The sequence below is a fragment of the Orbicella faveolata genome, unplaced genomic scaffold (genome assembly GCF_042242905.1).
Source record: "Orbicella faveolata isolate gen_17 unplaced genomic scaffold, um_ofav_v1 contig_15, whole genome shotgun sequence".
Lineage (NCBI taxonomy): Eukaryota > Metazoa > Cnidaria > Anthozoa > Scleractinia > Merulinidae > Orbicella > Orbicella faveolata.
The window spans coordinates 9558149-9584118 of NW_028301542.1; the positions used below are offsets into that span (position 1 = coordinate 9558149).

At 39.9% G+C, this 25970-nt stretch overlaps 2 protein-coding genes and 1 pseudogene across 2 annotated transcripts; 2 read left to right on the forward strand and 1 right to left on the reverse strand.

The window, feature by feature from the left end:
• The first annotated feature begins 252 nt into the window (after positions 1-252).
• On the forward strand, positions 253-5299 carry LOC110051274 (prostaglandin E2 receptor EP4 subtype-like). The gene is made up of 3 exons (XM_020757305.2): positions 253-1469; positions 2287-2494; positions 2790-5299. The coding sequence occupies exons 1-3, from the start codon at positions 663-665 to the stop codon at positions 2882-2884; spliced, it is 1110 nt and encodes a 369-aa protein (XP_020612964.1). The 5' UTR covers positions 253-662; the 3' UTR covers positions 2885-5299.
• Positions 5300-5349: 50 nt separating this feature from the next.
• On the forward strand, positions 5350-8617 carry LOC149113470 (uncharacterized). Its single transcript, XM_089288344.1, has one exon. It carries the CDS (start codon positions 5587-5589, stop codon positions 7456-7458), a length of 1872 nt encoding a protein of 623 aa, XP_089144470.1. The 5' UTR covers positions 5350-5586; the 3' UTR covers positions 7459-8617.
• A 691-nt stretch (positions 8618-9308) lies between these two features.
• Positions 9309-17146, reverse strand: LOC110051307 (uncharacterized; annotated as a pseudogene).
• Between the last annotated feature and the right edge of the window lie 8824 nt (positions 17147-25970).

The following is a 25970-nucleotide window of genomic DNA, read 5'->3' on the forward strand; positions in this document are numbered from 1 at the left end:
GGGTCCGGATTTCGGCGAAATATTAGGAAGAAAAACATGAACATACAGTTGTTGCACACCACCTGTTGCCACAAGTGACTCATACTTTTCGCGCGTCTGTTCTCTTCAATGCTAACAGCTGATTGGCTAATATTTCACCTCAAAGTGACCAGTAGTTTGTGTTTACGCGCCCGCGAAATGCAGTCATCACCGCTTTAGGGCTTTTAAAATATAAAAATAAAGTTTACAAACTAGGAACACCCTTAGCAGGGCGACTGTTCAGCTCAGACGACTTAAACGATTGTTCTGTAGCTAACGTTAACATCCCTTTTTCAGCTAGGGTTTCGTAGTCTTCGGGAAATATAATATATGCGGAGCCCATTCAACGGTGCACTTGTCGAGTAAAAACCCATTAAAGCGTCAAGTTGTTGGGCATTGCATTGGGTTCTATGTGCTGTCGTGGAGACCCTCACAGCGCCCTTGGAAGGACCGAAGGAGCGATCGACTTGATATCAATTTGGTTCGACTGTATTTCACATAATTCTGCGTTTGGATCTATCAGCTACAACCCTGGCGAACGAGTCGACGCTATTGCTTGAATTATAATCATTTGCAACATAAACAGCTAATTAACCCCTTGGCACCGGTCAGGGCGTTAAAACGCGGTCTCCTCACACTTGGCTATGAATGGGCGCGAATTTGGACAAGAAGAATTCAGCGATGATCAGTTTCTTGCTGGCGGTGTAACTCTCATGTTAACTGGTCTCATTGGCTTTGTTGGTAACCTGCTTGTTTTGATTGTCACATACAGAATTCTCCGGCACAGACGAAATATCCCCAATATATTGATATTATTCTTAGCCTGGATAGACCTGCTGGTATTTCCTTTAGCGTATCCGCAGTCACTGATAAAGTACTTCTTCGGCTTTTACATTGGAGACTACGTGGCTTGCGACTTCCAAGCCACCACTATATCATTTTTATTTATGTTATCCATACTGCTGGTTGTTTTAATGAGTGTAGATCGCCTTCTAGCTTTGTATAAACCTTTTTATTACGATAAACACATGGTTTACGACAGGGAAAAAGTCAAGATTACAGCCATTGGTTTTGGATGTTCTGTACTCACTGTCAGTTTACTTCCAGCGTTTGGAGTCAGCAGAAATGTTCTACATTTTCCTGGGACATTCTGCCTGTTTGAGTGGGGTTCTGATACGGTAGAAGGTAAAGCACTCGTTTATATTTTTATGTCTGCGCTAGCGAGCGCTATGGTCCTTATTGTGACATGCAATTTACTCATTGTTGTTATGGCGTTAAGACTTTCAAATCGAAGGCAAAACAGTACAAATAAACCTCGTGAAGATCCGGAGGCGTCCAACGCAGGGAGTATAGAGCACCATCACTGTGTCTGTGGGAAAATGGAGCTTCAGTTTGCCAAGTTAAGCGGTGCTGTAGCAGTATCATTTGTCGGTTGCTGGAGTTTATTTTTAGTAAGTATAATTAATAGAATTCTTTATGTTCTAATTGCTCACTGTTTCGATCGAAAAAAATTCAGAGTAACAAGAATACGAATGTAGTTTGCCACTGTGGTGCGACTGATCTAGAGTTAGGCTTCAACTCAACTACTTTACAACTGTCCGAGAGATGACTGTGGAACGACAGGAGCAGACTGTGGTAAGACTATATCATAATACAGTGGTATGGCTGTGGCACAATAAGAGTGGACTGTGGTAAGACTATATCATAATACAGTGGTATGACTGTGGCACAACAGGAGTAGGACTGTGGTTATAAGACTTCTCACACGACAGTGGTATGACTGTGCCACGACAGTAGCATGACTGTGGTACAACAATGGAACGATTGCGAAACGACGACCATCTAATATGGTACGAAGGCATGGTGTGCCTGCAACCATTGACTGATTCGTTGGCTTTCAAAAGGAAGAAGATAGTAGGGCGAGAAAAGATTTAAAACAAAGTGGGGCGTATAACAGCAGCATTTTTGTTTGCGGTCCCTTGCCACATTTGCTCTTAGATCCGCCCATGGCTACGAGACTATGATCTAACTGCAATATCTCCAGAATAAACCTACAAGCTGTTTTCATCGAAACACGACCGCGTCTAGCGGAAACCAAGATCATATTCTCTTGCGGAAACTCGGTTGACGCTTTGCTTTCTTGTCTCAATTCTCAAATCCCAGCTTTTTTCATCTCATTGTTCCATTTTGATACCATTTTTCTGCCCATGCCACAAAGGCCTTCTAACCAGTTTAAGCCTAACTACAGTTTCTTTTTGTTATTTCCAGCTAAGAGTGACACTTATTCAAAGAGGTTGGTCATTTGATGAGTTGACAGACTTCACTGCAGTACGTCTTGCCTCCCTACACACAGTTGTTAACCCTTGGTTATACCCCTTGACTAGAAGGAAATACCGCGATGCATTCTGGTACCTACTAACGTTGTTTGCGTATTACGTCACATGTACATTAGTAGCCAGGCCTGGCACCACCCTAGGTGAGTATCAACCTCGATCCCGGACTCTCTCTCTCCTGTGCCTCACTCGTCGTTGAGAGAGTCACAGGAGAGAGAGCCCGGGATCAAGGGTGTGTGAGTATCAACCTGACATGCCAACAGTTTTATTTTTCTCGCAAACCATTATTTGCGTGTACTATTTAACCTGTTTAGTCTTACTTGCTATTACCTATACACCGGTCAACAGCTTTAAATAAATGTCTTGGAAGTGAAAGAGTTCTTTCATTGAATCGCATCTCTAGGAAATTGAATATTAAGTAAATGTTTCTTCTTACAGATGAAATTGTCGGTATACAGTCTGAAGCAAGCCAAGTTCGTGAACTCTACCAGGAGGAGCGACGACGCTCAAGTTCCCAGCGGCTAGTCAAATAAGAGCAAGATATCACATCTGTGAAACGTGAATGGCAGTTTTCGTTCCCAGGCCACTTAATACTTTTGGTCAGCAGGGGAACGACCGTGGTACACAGACATCGGAAGAAAAGTGGTGCATTTTCAGAATAAACGTTGTTTTTAGAGTTTGTTAAGGAGACGAGATATTAAAGACATTTGGCGGCAACATTGTTAACAAGTTGCTCGATTTTCAAATGTAAAATCAAAGAGCATTCTTTAGTATCTTAACATTTACAAATGAAAGTTGTGGTGACAGAAACCAGTCTTCTGTGTGGATGTTATTTTTGAAACAAGCCACCAAAAAAACAAAACAAAAGAAAAGAAAATTGAGCAAATTGTACATAGGAAAGAAACTTACAAAAAAAAAATAGACTTAACTTCCGGTACAAGTTGCTTTTGCCCCGTGTCCAAGTGACCAAGGTCTTGTGGACACGAGGGTACAGTGTGATGCACCACGATCCGAGTGATCTTGGATTGATCTGTTTAGTAAAGAACGCAAAATCCGTGATGGGCGGTAAATAGATAGGTAGATAGATATGGTTCAGGCAAGTTACGGGTTAATCAATTTTGGCTACGTAAGACAGGTACAAAACTGACGATGAATTGACGACCATTGATGGCGTTTGGTGCAGTTGATTTTGGAAATACGAGTTTCAACCACGCTGTACAGATTCAAGACATTTATTTATTTATTTATTTATTTATTTATTTAGTTAGTTAGTTAGTTAGTTAGTTAGTTGTTTAGTTATTTTTTAATTTTTTTTACGGGGACTGAGATGTAGACCTTGGAGACTCAAGCATTTGTAGCTATTTGTGACAGGCTGTTTTTAGCATTTTATTTTGTTAGTGTCCGATCCCTCAGTTCAAGCAACTCGTTTGCGTTTAAATCAAATTTGACAAAAAATAACAGGCTTAAAACGTTGAAGTGACGGGTTTCAGTCACGCAGAAAAATCTAAAGATGACGATGATTGGTTTAAAACTGACCTCTGAAGCGCATTTTCTGCGAATTAGCAAACAGGTATATAACTTACAAAAATTGATTGTTAGGTCTGTCAATATCTCACTGTATATATAGGCCTTTATTATATAAACGCGAGTGTTTTACTGGAAAATACACCACTTGTAAAATTTATACGAAACCACATCCGGAAGTCGGGTGGCGTATTTTCCATATCTCCACTAGTGAAGATATCGATGACTTCACTGATATCATGTTTGACCCTTCGATTCGATTCTCTGGGTTTTACAGTAATAATACAATACAGTCGAACCTTCCGTAAGCGACCACCCAAAATGTCAAGCCTTGGTGGTCGTTTACGAGAGCGTAGACCATATTGGGTTCAAATTCTGCCTCATTAGCATATGGTAACTGCAGAGACTTACCCCATGTTTTGAATGTTTTATTCACGTGAAAAGTCAATTCCGAGAAAAAAAATTCGGTACTATCAAATGGGAGATTCCCATCTCTTGTGCTACCCAGGAATGCGATAATGTTGCAACACTCTATTATCCAATTTTCGCTCTATTATCTGTCAAATGGTCGCTTACAGGAGGTTAAAAACAAAAGAAAATTTCAAACTTTTAGCTTTAAAAGTGGTCACGGTCGCTTACAAGAGGTGGTCGCTTACAAGAGGTTCCAAATATAATGATTTGACTTGGAAACTTTTTGTAGTTTAGAAAACCGGTCCCGAGGAGAGGTGGTCGCGTACGAGAGGTGGTCGCAACAGGAGGTTCGACTGTTTTTTGATACAACAGTTACTATATGTAACGCGAGCAAAATGTACAGTACTAACGATTTGAATGCAAATTTCACAACTTTAAAAATGATATCCATCGTCACGAAATCCTGTGTTTGAAATTTGTAGTCGTATTGGGTCCGGGCCTGAGATGTATGCTAACATAGGATGTTCACGGCTATCCTCAAATCTGGAGACAACTGAGAATTCCCAAGTGGATTGACTACATTTTCGTGGCGTAGCTTTCAGCCCCAAGGAGATTATTGACATTATTGACAGGGAAAAAAGATCATTAGCAAAAGCGACAGCTCTACTTGTACGGCATGCAAATAAAGCTATTAAAGAACACTGCGGTAACTCGCGCGAAGAAATGTTGTGCACGTTCATGGAAGCTCATGTCTAAATAGGACGCAAGTATAACAAGAGTACACTGCGGGGAAATGTTCCAAGCGGTTAATTTAGATAGCAGAGGCATCTTCGAAGATTCAGGTATATTAATTTTTGGGGTACATTTCGTAAATGAACAATTTGTTCAGTCGACACATGTATTTTTTATTTTGGGCAGTATGTTTAACGTTTTTTTATTGCTGTGTTTATGCCAGAGGCGCTTGTCTTTCCTTCGCTTAGGATAATTAATGAAGATATATATCCACCCATAGACTTTTCATGGCGTCCCGGCCATTCCTAACTTTTTGCGGTGGAATCAGCTCCGGGATCATTTAATTTGAGGTCCAGTTTGGGGATCATTTGCGGTCCGGGGTTCATTTGCGGTCCGGGATCATTTGCGGGCCTGTAGAGGCAGCCCTGGCCGGGGCCTTTGATTCTGTATGTCACATGATTCCTCTCTGGTTACCACAAGCGATCAGCCCATGCCTTTTAGTCCAAGATGTGTAATCGAGTCCAGCCCATAATTCATTTCGTGGCACCAATGTTTTGGAAGCGGATGTATGATCGCGAAGCCACGTCACGCCGACGCGTTTGGGCTAAACACGCTACAATTTTACCATTTTTTGACAATGTCTTCCATAGTTATAGCTGTGTTCAAAGAAACAATTGGTTTACTTGTGAGAAAAGGCAGGAATAAGGCAGCAGAGAAGTTAAAAGATGGCGATGTAACAAATCAAAAATTTCGTGGCTTGATCATCCGTGAAATTGACGATATCAAGTCCAAGTTGGAAGGGTTGTCAAGGAAAGATTTACTGGCAAGCATCAGCTTCTTCAAGGAAGGAATCGAGTTGTTGTATGAGGTGTTTGATAAGGCAAGGTCCAGAAGTGAGCGAGGTACCGTGAAGACACAAGCAGCTTGTGATGAAGCATTTTCTCTCGCGGAAGGTATGCGAAAGTTGGAGCTCAATGGCCTTGATGAATCAACTACGAGAGCGCTTGCCGACGCGAAAGAGAGATTTAAAGATGCCCGCAAGGAAGCAACAAGGGCCTTCGCTAATGAAGCTCTTGAATTATCAGACCGCATTCTAGCAATGCACTATCGAGTTATGGCGACAATACTAGAGAAACTAGACAATCCCGCGGATGCAGTAGCACCATGTAGAGTATACATTGAAGAGCTTCACTATCTGTCTGCTGTTCAAGAGTATTTTAATGTCGAGCTAACGAAAGGCTTACGGGCTCGATTTGGTAAGACTGAACGCAGAAAAGTTATTGCCAGCGTCTGTCACGTGAATTTTGTCATTTACGCCACCACGCTGATGGTCTGTTTCGGTAATAAGGAGCTGTCAAACTGGCCTTGCGTTGGCAGTGGGGAAGACAAAGTGAATCCATTGCGTGACGGAAGAGTAACTAAAATTCTGCGAAAACAAGGAATGGAATACTGTTGTGTCACACCATGGTCATTTGGTCAGGAGGGTGAAGAGGAGCAAAAGCTGAAGATCCCACAGGGTATCGCTACAAACTCCAGCGGAGACTTTTTTGTCGCAGACCGTGGGGATAACAACGTGAAGGTGTTTGACAGCAGCGGCAGTTTTACCAGTCCTTTCAGTCCTCCTACGGACGACGTAAATACAACGTTACAAGTTCTTGATGTGGTCTCAGACACGAATGACAACATCTACGTACTAGTCAAGTTAAATTCCTTTGGATCTGAGCACGTTGTTTACAAATTTAACAACACGGTTTATCTGCATGACAAGTTTCCTGTGAGAAAAGGGCACTGGCATAGACTGGCAGTCAATGACCGTGACCAAGTGTTGGTGCTGGGGAGATCAGATGGCGGTTTAGCGAGTGCTAGCGTGGAGCAAGAGGGGAGCGAAGAAAATGCTTCTTCCTCGCGTCCCAGGCGTGTCCGTGGGCTTCGCACTAATTATAAAGCATTGCGCTCCGCATTCAGCCCATCTAAATCACGTGTTCTGCCGACAAGGAGAACTGAGGAAAACGACGAAGTTGATGTGTTTGATACTGATGGACAGTTCGTTTGCAGCTTTGGAGAAGGACAGTTGAAGGATGCGAGGGACATTACCACTGTTAATGATGGCCGTGTTATGGTAGTGGACAGGGGCGATTCCTGTGTTCACATATTCAGTGAAGTTGGAGACCATCTTGACAAGTTTGCACTCCAAGGATGTTATTCCTTTCCTAAGATTGCATTTCACTGTGCAAGTAAACATGTCGTCGTCGCTGGTATAGACGAAGAGAAAGGCGTCCTGCATATGGAAATCTACACCAAGGATGGTGAGTTTGTGCGCAGCACTCAAATCGATGATGAAGAGATTGATGTCTTACAAGGGATTGCAGTGAATACCGAAGGTCGTATTGCGGCAGTTTTTGGAGTTGCCGATGTCAATTACAAGTTGCTTGTTGTATAAAAACATGTTATGGGGCCAGAATTGAACGTTTTTTTGTCGCATAAGCTTAAAGAAACTGAAAGCAAAGAAGTATAAGACGAAAAACTTGAAGAGCTGGATTGGAAACAACCGGTTAACATTGATTTGACTACCAACTGGCTTGATAGTTCAGTTGTTAGAGCGCTGCGCCGCTATCGCAGAGTTCGTGAGTTCGAATCCCGTTCAAGCCTGAATGATTTTTGTCAGGCTTTAATCGTTATATTAAAATATAACGATCAATCATGTCTTCATTGATCAATTTTCTTAACAATTATGAATAAGTGACCAAACAACAGTCCCCAAACCAGCTTTATCTTTATACAACAAACCCTGGAGTAATTCCACCTTCTCTGCTTTTTAAACATAGGTGTAGATGAAGATTATTGTAACACCTCTTTACACCTCCACTCAAAACAGTTATATTCATCTTTCCATTGTTAATATTGTTCGTAATGATAAAAGATTCATTTTTTTTTTTAATTATATCAGCGTTCCGGATGTTTATCAAAGAACAGTTGTTTAGGAGTCAGGGGCCATAATCGCTTAGGGCTCCTGTTAGAAGTACAAAATCAGTTATGACGTCTGTGACAGAGGAGAAATAACTCCAAAACTATGAGTAGGTTTATCTGTAATATTTGCTCTTCTTTATATCGTTATCGTAAATAGGTTCCGCACTTTACTTAGAATTGTAAACTTATCGTAATCTACTGGAAATGTCATGAGTTAAAAATGTATGCATCTTAAATATAGAACAATTACAAATTCATAAATGTTGACATAGAAAGAAACTTCCCTTTAAGCATTAAGATTACTTACGGTCCAGTATTTCATTAAGCTTCATTAATATCACTGTTCTTAGATGCGAAGTAGCATATTGTCAGCTAACACCGTTATTTACCTATATTTTGAGCAATTTCCTGAAACGTATCTTGAACGGAAGATATAAACGTTTAGCAATTTCCTTTACCGATGTTGGTATTGATGCGACTTGACTTACTTGTTTATTTTGTTGTAAACCTTAAAGTTCACCTGCCATTATTATCACACCGTAAGCACATATAAGCCCAATTTACCCCGAGTTAGCTTTGAGCTATGTACTACGAAGTTAAATCAACAATAAAGAGGACAAGAGAGTTCCAGATCTTTGCGAGTCCTTGCTAAGTCCTTGCTTGAATGGTTTGAACGCGTGGCCGTTCAAGCGAAAGCGTTTTTCTTCTTTTTTTTTTTTTCAGGCTTTATCACAATGTGTATTTAACTGGGATGGTTTTTCTTCTAAATCTTTATATTTAAACGCAGAACAAAAGTAAGAATATCACAAATTCTATTTCATGGAATGTTCAGTTGTCTATTTAGGATCCCAACGGATTTGTCAATACAATTAATGCAAATCCTGGTTGAGTTGTTTGCTTTTAAAGGAAGGCTTAAGGGTCAGGAACATGACTTCCTTAAGTTTCTGTGAAAACAAATATTACACCAATACAGGTAATAGCACTCAATTCTCGGAAAAGTGTTCCCAGTTTCCCAAATCCACAAAGCTACGCGAGGAAAAGGTCGGGGGCAGCTCATGCATAAATTAAATCAAATCAACCAGTCATGTGATCCGGCTTTACGTCGCCTAAGTATCCCCTGACAAGTGAGCTCAAGTAATTCAATGGCGCCTTCTGAAATTTAAACTTTTGTTGCTAGAGGAGTGTCGAGTGAACTCTTTGTAACGCAGGTCACCATGACCACCATGTCAATTCACCCTTTAATTCTGGTGCTGTAATTTTGCTGTTTATGTCCAAATCTTAAATATATTTTACACTTTTTTCTAATAGAATTACTCTGGAAGTGAAGCGTCGATTGCAAGATTAACAAGTCCATCAACCATCTCTGTTATTTAAAGGGCATGGAGGAAGGGTAGGTGCGGAGGGGTTATGGCCAGTTCATATTTGGTCGTTAATGTGATAGTTTTCATCAGTCCACCGATGCGCCTTGGTGAGAAATAACTTTAATTGTGCTGTGAAGAAACTGCTGGAAACAAACTTGACCCAGTTAAACTGTTACACTAAACGCTGCTGTAGGAAACCTTCACGGCTTCAACAAATTGAGGCTACATAACTGGAAATACAGTCTTGACTGAAATTCTGTTCAAAAAATAGAAAAAGCATTAAATTGTTCACTACTGATAGGTGTAGATACAATATCAACAATTCTGTATTGACATCTATGCTAAATTACGTATACTTTAGCCAATTCACTTGGACATTGGAAGTTATGTCAACAATCTGCAGTCATTATAGATAAGAATAACTTCAAAAAATTGCTATAAATATAATCTATGGCTATATTGAGAAAACTGACTCATAAAATCCTTCTTGTTGTTATCTATAGTATTATAGAAAGGTATATCAGGTTATTCTACCTTCTTCAGTAGAGGTTTTTGCACACAATATAAAATGTTCCATTATACTTCCGAGTAAAATGGTGTACAAACACAATCTCGAGGATTCGGACTTCACAAGTAACTCTATAACCATTACAACTAACTACGGCGACTTGCCGGTGCTAAATATATGATTGCTGCAATTTGAAAGTCAATTAACACGATTTATTTAAACTCTGATAAAGTCGAGGAAAGTAACTGTCTTAATTTTCTACTTAATTGCAGTCGATACTCCGCTAACAAAATGAATCATTTTGGTTCTTATTCTTGGTGACAAAAGGGTCAAGAGGGATGAAGTTGCGCCAGGAACACAACGATGTAATAAATGTTTAGTGTCAAATATAGGAAAAATAAGCACAAAATATCTTACTGATAAAATGTCCGACAGTCCAGCTGAGTGAGGTACTTTAAAAGCTAAACGATAATTTGATTTTCTCTTCTTTTTTCTAGAAGTCTCACTTCGTCTTATTCGTTGTAATAGTTTGTATAGATTGCTTGATGGTTTTAACGTCAATCATTAGACGTATCGCAAGGCAAACAGCAGTTATGATAAACAACACCCAAAAGGTTATCTTAAGGTACTTCATTAATAAACGACGATCCTGTTCGTTTCCTCGTCCGTTTGTGTAATCCTTCACCAACCTGATTCCTTTTCTCTGGCATATTTTTTCAACATTTTCGGCAATTACTGGTCTTCCCACGAAGTAACAGCGAGACTTCTTGTTAGTGGACTTAAGAGCTTTCTCGAAATCTATTCGCCCATTGATAAGCTGAATCTGTGTTTCTGCCTGGATATCATCTTCGCGTTCTTCGAGATTATCTCCTTCTTCCGCCGCACCGGTGACATAAAATTGGAAATTTACTGTTGCAGTGTTCTTCTCTTTGATCTTCTTCAGGAGTTCGCCGATAGTTTTCCTCAAAAAATAGTAAAACGCTTTACATCGAACTGAGCAGAAGATGTCAATTTTAATCTTTCTGCATGTTTGGCTTCCGTGCTCAGATAATTCTGATTTGTGGGCCAGGCAGCTGAGGACATCCAAGATATAACCACAGCCAGATCCTGTCGCGAAGAGAACATAGTGCGATGGCGACTGTCCATCTGTCACGTCTACCATCTGTTTATACAACTTCCAAACGGATGAACGATACGGTCCCCACACGTGGAAATTTGGAGTATCCGAATTGTGAGCGAGCCAGCTCGTCCATGGCAGGCACATTTGCTCCTTCTCCTCTAATATCGATATCACAAAACCGATGTCCCATGTTGAATCTTGCGACACTTTGGCAAATGTCGTAAAGGGATGCGACCGTTGTGGCAGTATTCCTGTGCTTCCTTTCACCTGGTGTAGAAGATAGTAAACATCGCCAACAGCATGCTTCACTTCCTTGTCGAGTTTGATGTACATGATGACGTACTCGTTGTTTCCAATCACTTCTTTGCGAATAATGCGGCCATGATGATGTCGATAGATCCAAATGGAGAGCAGTCGGTCGAAACACCAGAGTGCGAGTATGGGAAGGTTGGTGACTTGTGACAGACCATGGGTGATCTTTCGAATGTTGTCAATAGCGTACCAGATTCCAGCAAAGATGTGCAAGGCCATTGCCAAAGAATAGCTTCCATGGTTTGCGTAATGCGATCTGCTCAGAGGAACAAAGATGCAGAATATGACAATTATGATCATGAAACGGTAGATCTCGTCAGCCGTCAGATGAACGCCTGTGTGGTCGTTAAATGTCCAGCCCTGAACAGCTGCAGGATCCCAGAATTCCGACCAGTTCAGGTGGTCTGGATACTTGCTATAGTTGAACGTGCTCGGTGGATAATACTTCAGGTTTGTGCCGTCAATAAGGGGTGGAACGAAAATCACCAGTACATGGGCCAGAGATGGTATAGCCATCAAGAATACTCCAGCGAACGTGTGAATTCTTGAATGAACAGCACGGATTCCGTCCAGTGTAATCCAGTTTGGAGCGATCTCGCTGATGAAGTTTGGAAAGCACCACAGCATCGTGTAAAACATCAAGTTCTGAGAGGTAATGATCATACGTGCTGTGACACCCCACACGACATTAGTGATTGTCTCACCAATGTTGTACCCCAAAGACGCTTGGGGAATTTTGCTGCTCGTCCAAGCACCACGTCACCTTTCAGAACAAATCGATCAACCACGCACAGTGTCGTCACGATCGTAAATACTATCCAAACTAAGTTTTCGTAAGAAATACTCAGGAATGGCCTTCTGCTTCGTCTGATGGAGTGCTTCGAGTTCTGGGAGGAATGCGCTTGATCCTCAGGAATGTCAATGAAAAATCCCAGTGACTTCGGTGAGACGTTGTTGCTTCTGGAAGGCGGTCTTGATTCTTTATGGCACTCTTCCACTTTCTGTAATATAAAAATAATTAGCTGTCAAGGAACACAGTGAAATGAAGTATTTGCCCTTTTTGACTTTCGACTTTGATATTTGTTATAGAATCACAAAAAACTTCCTTGAGAAAACACCATTGGGGGTTGTTAATAAATGGCTTCAGCAAAATCATTATACTCCGGATGCTAGTAAAGAGTGATATGAGGGATGAAATCTGCCGAAAACCACCAAAATAAGTGTATGTTTTCAAAAAAAAAAAAGGATCTATCATAGACTGTTTTGCTATTATAAATCGATTTTGTCTAAATGACCTTACTTTATTTTACTCTTAAAATTGTTGTTACTACCCATAGAAAAACGTAATCCCGCCTTGGATGAACGGCCCACCTACATACAGATGGGTACAGGTGGTAACAGCATGGAAACTAAAAAGGTTAAGTTACGTTGAAATTAATACAGTTTGTCACAGTTAACCGCGATTAGCCGAATACTTAAGTTCAAATTCAGTCAGAACCATTCAAGACCTGGTCGAATATATTTAGACCACCCCATCAGTCATTACAGAGGGAACCGCGATCTTGACTTGGAAGACTGTACGGTTCCATTGATGTGTAAACAATCAAATAACAATGTGAGAAGTGAGGGAATGATATATAGTGCCCACCTTCAAATCTTGTAGAAACTCTTGGCATTTAAAACCCGTCTCATCTGTGTATATATCCATGATGGCCTTAAAATACAACGTAGTTTGTGTTAAAATACCTTTCAAGGGTCTTGAAAAAGAGAACGTCTGACACAATTGACTGTTGAACGCGGAAGAAAGAAAAGGTATACAACTGCAATACCTTTTGCCTGTCAAGTTTAAAAGCTTTTCTAAGTCTGGTGTTTTGAGTAATGTTACTGACTAGCTGTAAATTTTTGTAATGGCTAACCTTTAATTCTCCCTTTTCGATGACCGCAGCAAGAAGCTGAAAGACATCCTCTGCCTGCTTGTCAAATGTATGGTTATTTTGTCCATTCCTGTGAATGGAAGGTAAAAGGGAAATGGAAAAACTAATTGCTGACAAGTGACCGTACTCGCAGCTGAAGCTAATATCAAAAAGGCAACTGTCTTGACTTAGACCCCTCCCTCAAGTTCGCAAATTTCATTACTAAATTAACATTAAATAAAATAGCAAATCAATTTTGGCCAACCAGTAATAATGAGGACATGCTTTAAAACTGTGTACGTCAATGTAATTGTATTTATCAAAGCAAGTACCTCTTTGAATTCTGATTGGACGCTTGGCACAGTAGATTCGAGAGGTCCATTTTACCCTTCATTAGCAGAGCAACTCTCTTTAGTAGCTCCGTCTTCTGAGGCTGCAAAGTGCTGTTCTGAGGCACAAAGGGTTCTTGTAAAGCAAACAAAAAATGAGGTGTCCTTTAACCCTAGCTTGGCAGTTGCTACTTTATACTATCATTAGATATCGTAAAGACATATAACACAACATACATAACATAACCCCCGGAGGTATGAACGTTTTACAGTTCTAGTGTTTCAATTTGATTATCTTTGTCAATATCTCTTTTAAACGGAGTTGAATGTCCTTCCATAGCTCCAAGTAGCTTTCTAAAGTTCACTGAAAGAGCATCTTACCCACGTGCCGAAAGTCACTCGTTGGATCCCTTGCAATTCTCTTTCCAAATACAGCCTCTGTAATTACCTGACATCTTTCTTATTGTGACTTCATCTAAGTGTAACATTTTGTCTCGCCATCTTGTTTTTATTGCTTGTCTTTTTACAGTGAAAAAAGTAAATACAACATAGGCCAGAAACAAAGTCAAAAGTAAATGAATGGATTGGTGAGTTCATACTAACCAACTCCTTTTGTGTCAAATTTGAAGGTAAACTTCTTATTAATTACTGGGTATTTCCTTAAATGTCATTTCTGAGAACTGTCTCCCAGTTCTTGATTTTCCCATTATCGTTAATATTTAGTTGGACCGTGTGTTCAGCGCGTTGTAAACAAAACGAGTACGAGATCTTGCTGAAGGAATTTTTGAACAGGCCATCTTGCAAAGAATAGGCGAAATGGACAAGTGGATGGAATGCTCCGCTTGCGAGTGAGCCTTGTCACCAGGTTCTCTCTCTCTCTCTTTTCCTTCTCTCAATTCAACAGTTAAAGCGTTTAAGAACACTATCATGGTGATTGGCTGCACTGGTTGTCAAAACGGTATCAAAATTAAAAAGAAAAAAGTACGTTCGCGCGCATGAAAAAACGCCTCTAGAAAGTCAGTACAAGATATTAAGTAAATCGTTGAAGGGAGAGAAATAGATCTTTTTACCTTGGGTGGTTTGTTCTTGAGAATTCTCGCTTTCAGACTTTCAAATAGTCGCGTGTACATGAACAAATAATTATTAGATGGATAAAAGAACAATTATCTAGAGAATATCACGTAGTCTGTACTCGGAAAGCAAATCGCCCAAGCTAAAATAATCAGTTTTTGAGCAATTTCTCCAAGGAAGACAATTTGCGAAAAAAATGCTGGACGTTTTCAATTTGACATCACAACCTTGTGCATGGGTAACCCATTTTAACCCTCCTCCCCGACCGTTTATAGCTTCAGTGCACTAGCTAGTATTAATTATTGAGATAATTACTGAGATCATTAACCGGTTTCCTTCATCAAAAGTATGCGTTTTGTTTCGAAATTATGCTAATTTTTCCGCTGCCTAGCTTTCTTCTCAGGCAGCAGGAAAAAAACAAGGAGAATTAAAATACTACTCTTAATTAAAATATGATACTCAACTCGATTTAAGTGTAAATTTTTTTCTCTGAGTTATTAGCAATTGTTATCAAATAGTTTATGAGAGATAAGAGTGACGAAATCTTACCAGTCTCAGCATCGTGCAAGAACTTTGACCAATTGAAGCAATTATCAGGGCTGTTGTGCACGCAGTATCGGTTCTGTATTTCTTCCACCTGTTCATCCGTTAAGAGCTCTTCAAACACTTCCTTCAGAGCTTTGTTAAAGTCACTAGCACTGACATACCCTGTCCTCAGTAGGTCACAACCATGGAAAAAGTCCTCCTGCTTAAAATTAAGAATAAAAACAAATTATTTGATGCTCAACTCTTGATTGTCGGTGTTCTATTAACGATGGAATTGTGGTAAATTCCCTTCATTGACCCCAGACCACTTACACTGAGCCACTTACGCTGACTTATCAGACGGTAAGTAAAGGAAGAAGAAGTTCAGAAAGTCATTTGTTCATAATTTTTTCCTAACGGTTGTCATTTAGCTTACATTGACGACAAACTATACCACGGGTTCCTACTTTAAGACAAAACAGAGCCTAACACCATAAACAGTCAATCAATCAATAACGTTATTCAATGAGTCTCTAGCAGACCACAAGAGACCTACTACTGGGCGTCTATCAGCTGTTAGTGGTCCAAAGAATTAATCACTAATTCTAAGACGACGGTCTCCTTTAACGTAGTTTTATAAACAGTCTTACCATAATCCCTCTTTCGCGAACAAATGTCCTGACTTTATCCATTAGTTTGTCCAATGGAAGAAACACAGAACCCGTGGATAATGTTTCGTCTGATGACCGCCTTCTGCAATGTCAGGTGGAATGCAAAAGCTGTTGTAATATACTTAAAACTAAAATGTTAGACTGCAATCTCCATCAACTTTCGTGACATGTAGTGGGTTAGCAGCAAGAAAAAAAAGTCTAGCGACAGACGTATTAGATATAGAATAACGATAAATCAGATTTTTTTGTCGTTGATTCTGCCTGTAGAAATTAATAACGGTTAAGAGTCCGAACCTATAGAAGGCACCTTTTTCTAAATCCACGTTATGTTGGGTTTCAAGGAAATATTCTTTTAAGTTATTAAGTCAGTTGAAAAAGCCTTTTGGGTGTTAGTTTTGTCCGAAATGACTGTTAAAATTCAGCCGACTTTTGCGGCTCTTTGTCAATCTTCTTCAAGGCAAATGTCTTTCGGCATAAAATCATTTCTAGTCGGTCCCCCTGGAATTAAGACTTCAAGTTACTTTCCAGCCGTCTTAAGTCAGCTGAAATGAGCCTTCCTGTGCAATTTTAAGACAGACGGATCTTTTTCTTCTGAAAACCCCTCAATATCACGCAAATGCGATATTGACAACTAAAAACATAAATGAAGAACAATTTGGAAAGGACTGGTCTCAGAGCTTAGTCTCATATAACAAATTAATACTTCTCTATAAATAAGTTGTCACTTTATGTGAAAATTCACATTAATAAGCCAACAAGCGAGCACATCGAGGCAAAGTGAACAAAAACTATACCTACCCTTCACTGCCTGACATGTCTGTAAGATCGATATATCCTGGGGAAAAAACAAATGTTACACGATCACTGGATAGAAAAGACTGTTCACAGTTTTCTTGTTTTCTCAGTTGATCTTTGAGAGCCTGACAAGAACTTACAGTGAACTTTAATCGTTTCACTTGATGTATTCTAACAAGACCTTGGGAATAGTCTATTAAAGTAGATTATGAGCTCGAGATTTCTATCGCGCGATAGTTGAAGGGCGCAGCCCGAGTCAACTATCACGCATAGAAATCCAGAGAGAAAACCTTATTGCTTTAGTATAAATCCACTTGTCGGCTTCAAAACTTTATCTGGATCCTCTTCACAGACACTTCGAAAACGCCAAGAAGCGGGCTCCATTTTGTTAACAAGGGTACACTGCTACGCTACTCACTATCTACAACAGAATAGTGAGTAGCGTAGCCAATCAGAGAACGGCATTTGTGATAGAACGCTAGCAGATTTATACTAAAGAGGAATAGTGGATGTGCAATGAACTGTTTGAAGCAAACATACCGCTTTCCACCGACATGGTAATACAGGATAACTAAATGGTCCTAGCAAAATGAAATACTCTCTAGACCTGTGAAGAAAAAAACGTACAGATACATGTGTACAAATGAAGTTGTCTTTTTTTTGGTTATTGTAGTTACATGTATATAGGCTATGCCAATGAATATATAAGAAAATAGTGCAGCCACATGATTTGATGTACGATGAAGGGCTTCATTTTCAGTAAAGTTTGTATTTGTTTTGTTAAGGTTTATCTATTGATATCCTGTTTACCATTGAAGCAAACTGAAAATGAACAATCTCTATATCTGATTTTTAACACCGAAAACATCTCGTTACAGTTTTTTTTCTTCCATGTTTTTTTACCCCATGAGGACTACAACTGGGCTGTCAGAGATATTTTCTGCAGCACATTAACCGTGAGATGTTTTGCTCGTTTCACACGTTATTTGTCTTCTACAGAACGCAGGAGGACTAAAAAATTATTGCATTTTATGCGTTTGTTGCATGTCCTATGTAATTTGTATTCCGACAAAAAGGTTCCTGTGAAGATTAATTTCACTGAGGAGCTTGCACGGACTTCAACTAAAATGTCACATTACACTTAGCTTGTAATTTTGTTTATGCATTCCAGTCAAGCGTTTTAATGCTTAATACTTAATCAATAAAATAACAAAACGCTTCTGTATCTGAAAAACAACTGAACAAAACTTCCCATTTATAGCTGGATTCATTGAAAAGGATTCTTCCATATATCACCGCCAAAAGTAGAAGATTGACAAAATAAGGATATAAGCTCAGTAGCAGATTACCCTAAATCAACTTATAATCAAGACCAATAAAGATATCGTTTAAGTAGCTGTTAAGTGCTTTTTATAACTTTGCACTTAAACTAAAAAACTTGTGCTTGAAAAAAAAGTCCGGAAAGCTAATTGTTATGACTTCTTGATAAGTATTACAAATGAAAAATAAAACAGCTAAAGAAATCGAAGCTAAATTTAGCATCCAGTCCAGTTCTGATTATTTTGGATTTTATTCTTGTTTCGACCTGCATTAAAAAGAGAAAGGAGCACCTCTAAAGTAGCGTGGCAAAGCCAATAAGCGAGAGACTTACATAACTTAAGGGTGCTTCACGTGACAGTGGCTTGCTCTGTTTGATGAATTAAGATCATCTAACTAAGCGTGGGGAAAAAATTCACGTGATCAAGAAGTGTTGAATCATATTTAGATATTTCCTCACCGTGGACACTGTTAGAGGCCTAGTTACGTATCTATTTGTCATAACGGGAACCCGATAATCATTACATGGTAAGACAGCTCTGGAGAACAGGAAAATGCTCCAAAACCCCTTCTGTAGCAAGTTCTTAAATCCATTAAGGACACGCTTTTCATCACAGTAATTTTTTTGTCTTTGGCGGCCATGTAAGGGTAGAACTTCAACCCCAGCCTCTTTCCCACTCGGAATTTCGATTGCGCGTGTCGAGATTTCCACAGAAAGAGAAAATGCTGACGGGCGGCGTTAACTTCTCACCTTATTTTTTAAAGTTCAATAGCATGGCCATGATCACAATGCTGCGTGTTGTTAACAGTTTTAGTTTGTTGTTGTCCTCTTGCCGTCTCTGTACCAGGCCAGAATATATCACCCTCGAGAAATCACTCCGTGCGACAGGCGCGGCTCGAAAACTCATCGTAGGTACACTATGTCAGGGTGTGAACGTTGCCTCACCCTATTTGGCATCGCGTAAATCTTGAGGCCTATTCAGTTCCCCAACGAGGTAGAAAATACAGTCTAATCCGACTTTTCGAGCCTCCAAGGAAAATGAAAATTGGTTTAAAAAGGCGAGTAGTTCAAGAAATTGCATGGGGACAAAGTAAAATTACAGTGTTTGACTGAGAAGAGAAAAACGACTTTTGGCTCGACTTACCGAGAGTTTCGAAAATTCGAGGGTTCAAGAAATCGAGATTCCAAGGTAAACCACATTCAACAATTAAAGCGGACCTTACCTCGGTCAGTTCCGTCGTTGATACATTAGAAGATGCGTTATTAGCGTGCCATGATTACTTGGAGGAGTTCATGAGGGATAAGGCAACCAAAGTCGGCTGCCTGCTGCATAAGCATTCAAAAAAGTACTTATTTGTGAATTCTCAGGCAAAATAACCGAAGCAAATGGAATTTACAGTATATGTATATGGGTCGTTGACCAAGTGTGATGCCAAGATGGCTTAATATTGGCCAAGTGTTTTATAAACACGCAAAAAGAGAAGAGGCCAAGCAATATCCAGCCATCTTGACCGAACAAGCTTGGTCAATAAAGGATTTATTAAATGGGGTAAAAGACAATTATTTTCTTGCGGATTTAGGTCATGTTGCTCGCTCTTGGAGCTAGCCATATGATAGTGGCTTTTCACGGATAGAGATTTCAGTATTGATCTTTCGGATCTCGTATATTCCGTAATTAGCGCTCAAAATTCTTTTCGTAAGGTCACGCTTGATGCTCGCTTAAATTCGAAAATGTCCAATGCTGTTTCCGTTGCATATTACACGCCTTTCCCGCCTTTCACGCGTTTCTTTGTTTCTGATTGAAGGCACTGAAAGTAAGGCCCCTGCAGCTGACAGTGACAGCTGACATTTCACCTCGTTTTCACCCGATTTAGGTTCCCCGGTAGTCGGGGAATGCACCTTTTTTCACGGCTTCGCTATACAATGCGGGGGCTGAGCGGGGTTTTGGCAGGGATTTCAGATCGCGATCTCTTCTACAAGACTTGGCTCAAGTTGCATGTTCGCAGAAAACATGGAGGATGAGCAACTGACGAAGAAGGTATAATTTCAATCGCTCAATATCATGCTTTTTCGGATCCATCGATTTTTTTTCTTCTATTTTTCAATAGACTGCAAGAAAAGGAAGAAAACGAAGAGGAAGGGAAAAAAATAAGTAACCTTGACTTCAGTGGTGAAATCATGTGAAAGCTCCAGTCGTTAAAAAAAATTATAATCTATTTCACGAATTGCGCTTGATGTTTAGAGGGCGAAGGGAGTTCACTCTGAATTTTTTTGCCCGCAATACGGGCTTTTTCTGCATTTCACTGACAGTAAAAGTGAATGCTCCGGGTATCCCTCTATGAGGGGCGGGGCGGGTGTTTCAAATGACTGGTGCATTACGACAGAACCGTTATGTCGGTGGAAATGGAATCCACCGGAAGTTCGAGTAACTTGAAGTGGACAAAAACTTTGTAACAAGAGTTTTTACATTGTATTGCAAACTTCTGTGCGACTGTTTTAAATACCTTCTCAAAAGAAATCATTTCTAACAACACCAAATGTCGAAAACCAATTTTAAGTTCATATGAAACGTGAAAGTACTCGTGAAATGAGACTGATAATGAAATTTTCCTGTGTTTGGACAATCGGCTCTGAACTTTGAAATTAATTTCCTCCAGTTCCCCTGAGTAATTTGTTTTGGTGTTATTTCAGACGACTCTTTTATATCTTGAGCTCATAGAAAATGCGAAAAAGACTGTAATGTACTTAACATTATTCTGGTACTGGGTTTTTGTCCACTTCAAACTGAAATTGCTCGATTTGTTATCGAATTTTGTCTTAATACTTGCAGGTTATAGCCAGACAATATTTCCTATGTCACTTCACGAGCCCGCTTTGTTGACCCTCAGTAAGCTGGATATTTAACTCATCCTCGCTTGTAAAAACAGATTTATTCCAGTGGACTGTGAACACCGCATTTCCCTTATCGCTATGATCAGCTTACGCCTTTTTTCCGCCAAGATCACCAGGTCTTTCATCCTATCAGTTTTCTTGATTAACTGCCACTAGTAATGAATAAGTCACTTGAACGATGAACACTTACATAAGACCAGCCGAGGAATGAATAGAAAGCATAAACACCCAGGTGCAAATGTATTATTTCCTCAGCTGACCAAGGTCACGTGGACACGAGGATACAGTGTGAATCGAACATTCCTGTGTAACCATTCCTTGCGTTCCTAATGTAAGGGTGCGTTTCTTCCGAAAACGGATTTTGCGTTTATTTTTTAAACAGATCAGTCCAAGATCTCTCGGATCATGGTGCGTCAAAGGAACCGAGGAATCCACTCTGGGAAAGGATTCTTCGGTTCCTTTGATGCACCACGATCCAAGTGATCTTGGATTGATCTGTTTAGTAAAGAACGCAAAATCCGATTTCGGATTTAAGAATCCAATCTTGGATTTTCCTAAAGAAAGGCACCCTTTAAGATCTCTTGAAGGGCGGTAGACAGATGGTTAGATAGATATGGTTCAGGCAACTTGCAGGCTAATCAATTTTGGCTACAAAAGACAGGTAGAAACCCAACGATGAATTGACGGCCACTGACGGCGTTTGGTGCAGTTGGTTTGGGAAATACGAGTTTCAACCACGCTGTACAGGTTCAAGAAACCTTATTTATTTATTTAGTTAGTTAGTTATTTGTATCGGTAATCATACGGTTTCGAGTTCAATTTGGAATTAAGGTGATTCCTTAGTATTGCATTGCGCATCCCTACTGCGCACGATTTTCGCGTCGTTAGCGCGCACATGAGCGCGTGCGCGTACAAAACGTAAGAGATTTCCCTGAGCGCGATAGCGAAATAAACGAGCACGGTGACCCCCACTTTTTACTTCATAATTTCAATGAGAACAATATTCTCAATAACTGAGGAAAAAATTAGCGGAAATCTAAGGCTACTTTTTTGGCAAATGAAATAAATACTACAGAGGGAGACATAACGGGCCCAACAGCGCATATCCAAATTATAGAGGGGGTAAGTTTCTAAAGAAGCTGTGGTGCTACGCCGGTAGGGGAGTATAACAAGATAATTTGGTTTTAGCAATTGGGTTAATAATGTGAATTGGCCACCATAAAGAGATTTGAAAGCTGACGTTTCGAGAGTTAGCCCTTGGTCGGAGCGAATCGAGGAATTGTAGGTTGTGTGTGGTTTATGTACAGAAAGATGGAGCTACGCTATTGGTTGGTGCATGGTAATATGAAAAACAACAGAATAAATTAGTTGAATGAAAAGCGTTCGTTGATACCGTGAGGATTAAGAGTGCCGATTTGAAAAATAAATTTTTGTTCTAGAGTTTTGCGGCTTTCCGTGCTTCCTTGATGTAGGGAAAAGCCGCAGACTGCCCTATGTTGCTCAGAATGATTGGGGAAATTATGATTTGTTCAAATTATGTTTCCTTTAAAGGATAAAAAAATGCAGGGTATTTGAAGACATTTTTTCTGGGACGTAGATGAATAAACAATCAAAGAAAGTCAAACTCCGTGTGATATAACACGCTGCATTGAAAAATAATCGAGCTTATTTGTTGCGCGCGGAGATTACTAAAAGTCACCTAAATAACCGTATTTGTTAGCACTGTGGCTTGAAAACAATAACGGTGACCCCCTCTTTTTACCACGTTTTTAACATCTCCTTGTCCTGTAACAACAGCATACCAAGTTTCATCGGAAATCTATGGCAGATTCTTTTACAAGGGAATCACCTTAATTCGCACGAGTGAGTTTTTCAAAATGCTGAATTTGCACGAGCCGCTAATTTCAGTTTTCTTGTAAAACTCACAAGTGCAAATTAATTCCAAATTGAACGAGAAAAAAAATCATATGATTACTTATTAATAATATAAACATGAAATGATTGGCGTGGAGGAAGTGCTGGAAGATCTTTCTTGAAGCCATTTTTTCTCACTCTCATTTTCAAAGTTTCTGCACAAAATTTTCGTCAGCATTTTACGTAATATCATTGGCTTAGAAAATTTCCTATTGTCTTTCAGCCCATCATAATCTAGAATTACGTTGTGTAATTTGCACTGGTATTACACTTGAACTGCACTGCTCTCGGCCACTCAGAATCGCGTAATTTTTTCATGTGTATAATTAAGTTATTTAGTTATTTTTTTTTACGGGGACTGAGATGTAGACCTTGGAGACTCAAGCATTTGTAGCTATTTGTGACACGCTGTTTTTAGCATTTTATTTTGTTAGTGTCCGAGCCCTCGGTTCACGCAACTCGCTTGTGTTTAAATCAAATTTGACAACAAATTACAGGCTTTTAACGTTTTAAAAAACGTTGAAGTGACGGGTTTCAGTCACGCAGAAAAATCTAAAGAATGGAATGAATGGATTAAAAACTAACCTCTGAAGCGCATTTTCTGCGAATTAACAAACAGGTATATAACTTACAAAAATTGATCGTTAGGTTTATCAATATTTCACTGTATATATAGACCTTTATTATATAAATGCGAGTGTTGTACTGGAAAATTCACCACTTGTAAAATTTATACGAACCACATCCGGGAGTCGGGTGGTGTATTTTCCATATCGAAGATATCGATGACTTCACTGATATCATGTTTGACCCTTCGATTCGATTTTCTGGGTTTTTCAGTAATAATACAATACAGTCGAACCTCCCATAAGTGCTTTCGGAAGGTGGTCGCTTACGAGAGCTTAGACCATATTGGGTTCAAATTCTGCCTCATTAGCATATGGTAACAGGAGAGACTTACCCCATGTTTTGAATGTTTTATTCATGTGAAAATTCAATTCCGAGAAAAATTCGCTTACGAGGGGTGGTCGCTTACAAGAGGTTTCAAATATAATGATTTGACTTGGAAACTTTTAGTAGGTAGAAAACCGGTCGCCGTGGAGAGGTGGTCGCAACTGGGGGTTCGACAACAGTTACTATATGTAACGCGAGCAAAATGTACAGTACTAACGATTTGAGTGCAAATTTCACAACTTTAAAAATGATATCCATCGTCACGAAATCCTGTGTTTGAAATTTGTAGTCGTATTGGGTCCGGGCCTAAGATGTATGCTAACACAGGATGTTCACGGCTATCCTCAAATATGGAGACAACTGAGAATTCCCAATTGGATTGACTACATTTTCGTGGCGTAGCGTTTAGCCCACAGGAGATTATTGACATTATTGACAGGAAAAAAAAAAGATCATTAGCAAAAGCGACAGCTCTACTCGTACGGCATGCAAATAAAGCTGTTGCTGGCCAACAATTGGTGAGAACACGAAAAGGATTTTTCTGTTTACATAAATGGTAAGGTGATACAGCTGCAAGAAAATAAAAAACGCAAGAAAATGATTTGAATGTATATTTTCATATAGGTTTCAAGACACCCCTTCCCCCCCTCCCCCCCCCCCCCCCCCCATCCACTACATATCATCATGGGTTGTTACTGCTCAGGGTGTTTTAGAACAAAACGAGACTGATAGTTACGAAGATTCCTTTCAAAGTTTCCAAGTCGATGGTTTATCCTGTCAGTAGGGAGCTTACGAATCGACGACTTTCGGACGACGGCGCCGTTGGGTCACCTTATAGTCTCGCGTCGTCGTCCTGTAGAAATTTGAATTTACGATTCGCAGTAAAGACGACGACGTTTATGCGCGACCGGCAAATTTTTATTGTCTCAGGAGCTCGAGAAAAAAAATACTCAAGACAGACCAACAAAATGTGCTAGCATGGCAGAAAAGAAAGCGCAGCTGTACGTCGAGAAAAATTTGGGTTCTAAAAGATTAGGCTGGCTATAAGACCACTCAAAACAACAGACGAAAAAATCGCCTAGCTCTCTAGTTGAGCTATCTAGTCCTTGTTTCTAACTGTCGACACGAATGCTAAAACCTTTTAGTCCTTTCAAATTCATTGTACACCAAAAAATGTCTTATATTTCAGTGAAGCGTGATTAAAATGAAAGATTTTTCATACAGCAATTTGCTTTTCATTCACACCGTGTCGTGCTTTGACCGCTTTCAGTGTTGGTTGAACTCATAGCGTTCGCCATGGCACTGTAGAAGGTCGTTTCTTGAACGAAAACAGGCAAATAAAATTAAAATCAAACATCAAGGACATGCCCCTAATGTGATACTTAAATTATCTGGCAAAAATACCCGAAGTATCGAGGGAAAACTTTGAAAACTAATCTCACGGCCTCCTGTTTCCAAGACGCCGGCAAATCGCTCTCACCAACGTCGTCGACTTTGGCGCGAAGCTGGGAAGTGCTCAGAAACGCATGCGCAGTGAGCATGTCACGCAATCTAACGGCGGCGTCGTGCAAAAGTCGTCGATTCGTAAGCTCCCTAGTTATATATGAACGACGACGTCTTCAGCCTGGACAGCTTGTACGAAATCATGAGTGAGCTAGCACGCTCAAAAAAGGCTATTTTTCAGGATTGGCTCTCGAGACAAAACAATGAGATCCATTGAAGCAAGTCTGATTTGTATCTGTGCCCCAGATTCAACCAAGAATACCTTTATACCATTTACAGAGAACTTCAAAGCCAAATCATAAGTTTATAGCTTAGATTCTTTCGTTCAGCCAGTTAATAAGCGGTCTAACGCTGCCTTAAACAGCTGGGCATTTTAGTCAGTTTTTCTTTTCTTCACTGAAATCCTTCATATGAACATGATACTAATTGTTACAAATCTAATTAAACATGTTCAGCGCCCAGAAAGACGAGCAGAAAAGACTCAGACAGGTTTGACTTACGTATTGACGAGGAGGGTACAAAAAACAAAGCCGTGCAAAATACAACCAGAAGCAACAACGCAGCCTTGTTATCCTAAAGCTTAAGAAAATTATGAATCAGCGACAGGGACTGTCAATTTAAATTTACCTGCAAAAGACTGAGCCATTATATTTACCATTTTGCTGGTAGTGATAGCGAGACCTGATCAAGTTTTCTTGTAGGCAGGTTTGCAGTCAGAGGCCCGTCGGAAGATTCAACCTTCACTTGCCGTTAAAGTGTCTCGATCGTCTCGTTGTTGGCTATTTTTATAACGATCGGC

What these genes read in the sequence shown, in the direction of transcription:
- LOC110051274 (XM_020757305.2), top strand. Translation starts at nt 663, where the DNA reads ATGAATGGGCGCGAATTTGGACAAGAAGAATTCAGCGATGATCAGTTT. An exon ending in GTTGCTGGAGTTTATTTTTA is followed by an intron (nt 1,470 to 2,286) that starts GTAAGTATAATT and finishes TGTTATTTCCAG; the next exon opens with CTAAGAGTGACACTTATTCA. An exon ending in CAGGCCTGGCACCACCCTAG is followed by an intron (nt 2,495 to 2,789) that starts GTGAGTATCAAC and finishes TTCTTCTTACAG; the next exon opens with ATGAAATTGTCGGTATACAG.
- LOC149113470 (XM_089288344.1), top strand. Translation starts at nt 5,587, where the DNA reads ATGATCGCGAAGCCACGTCACGCCGACGCGTTTGGGCTAAACACGCTA.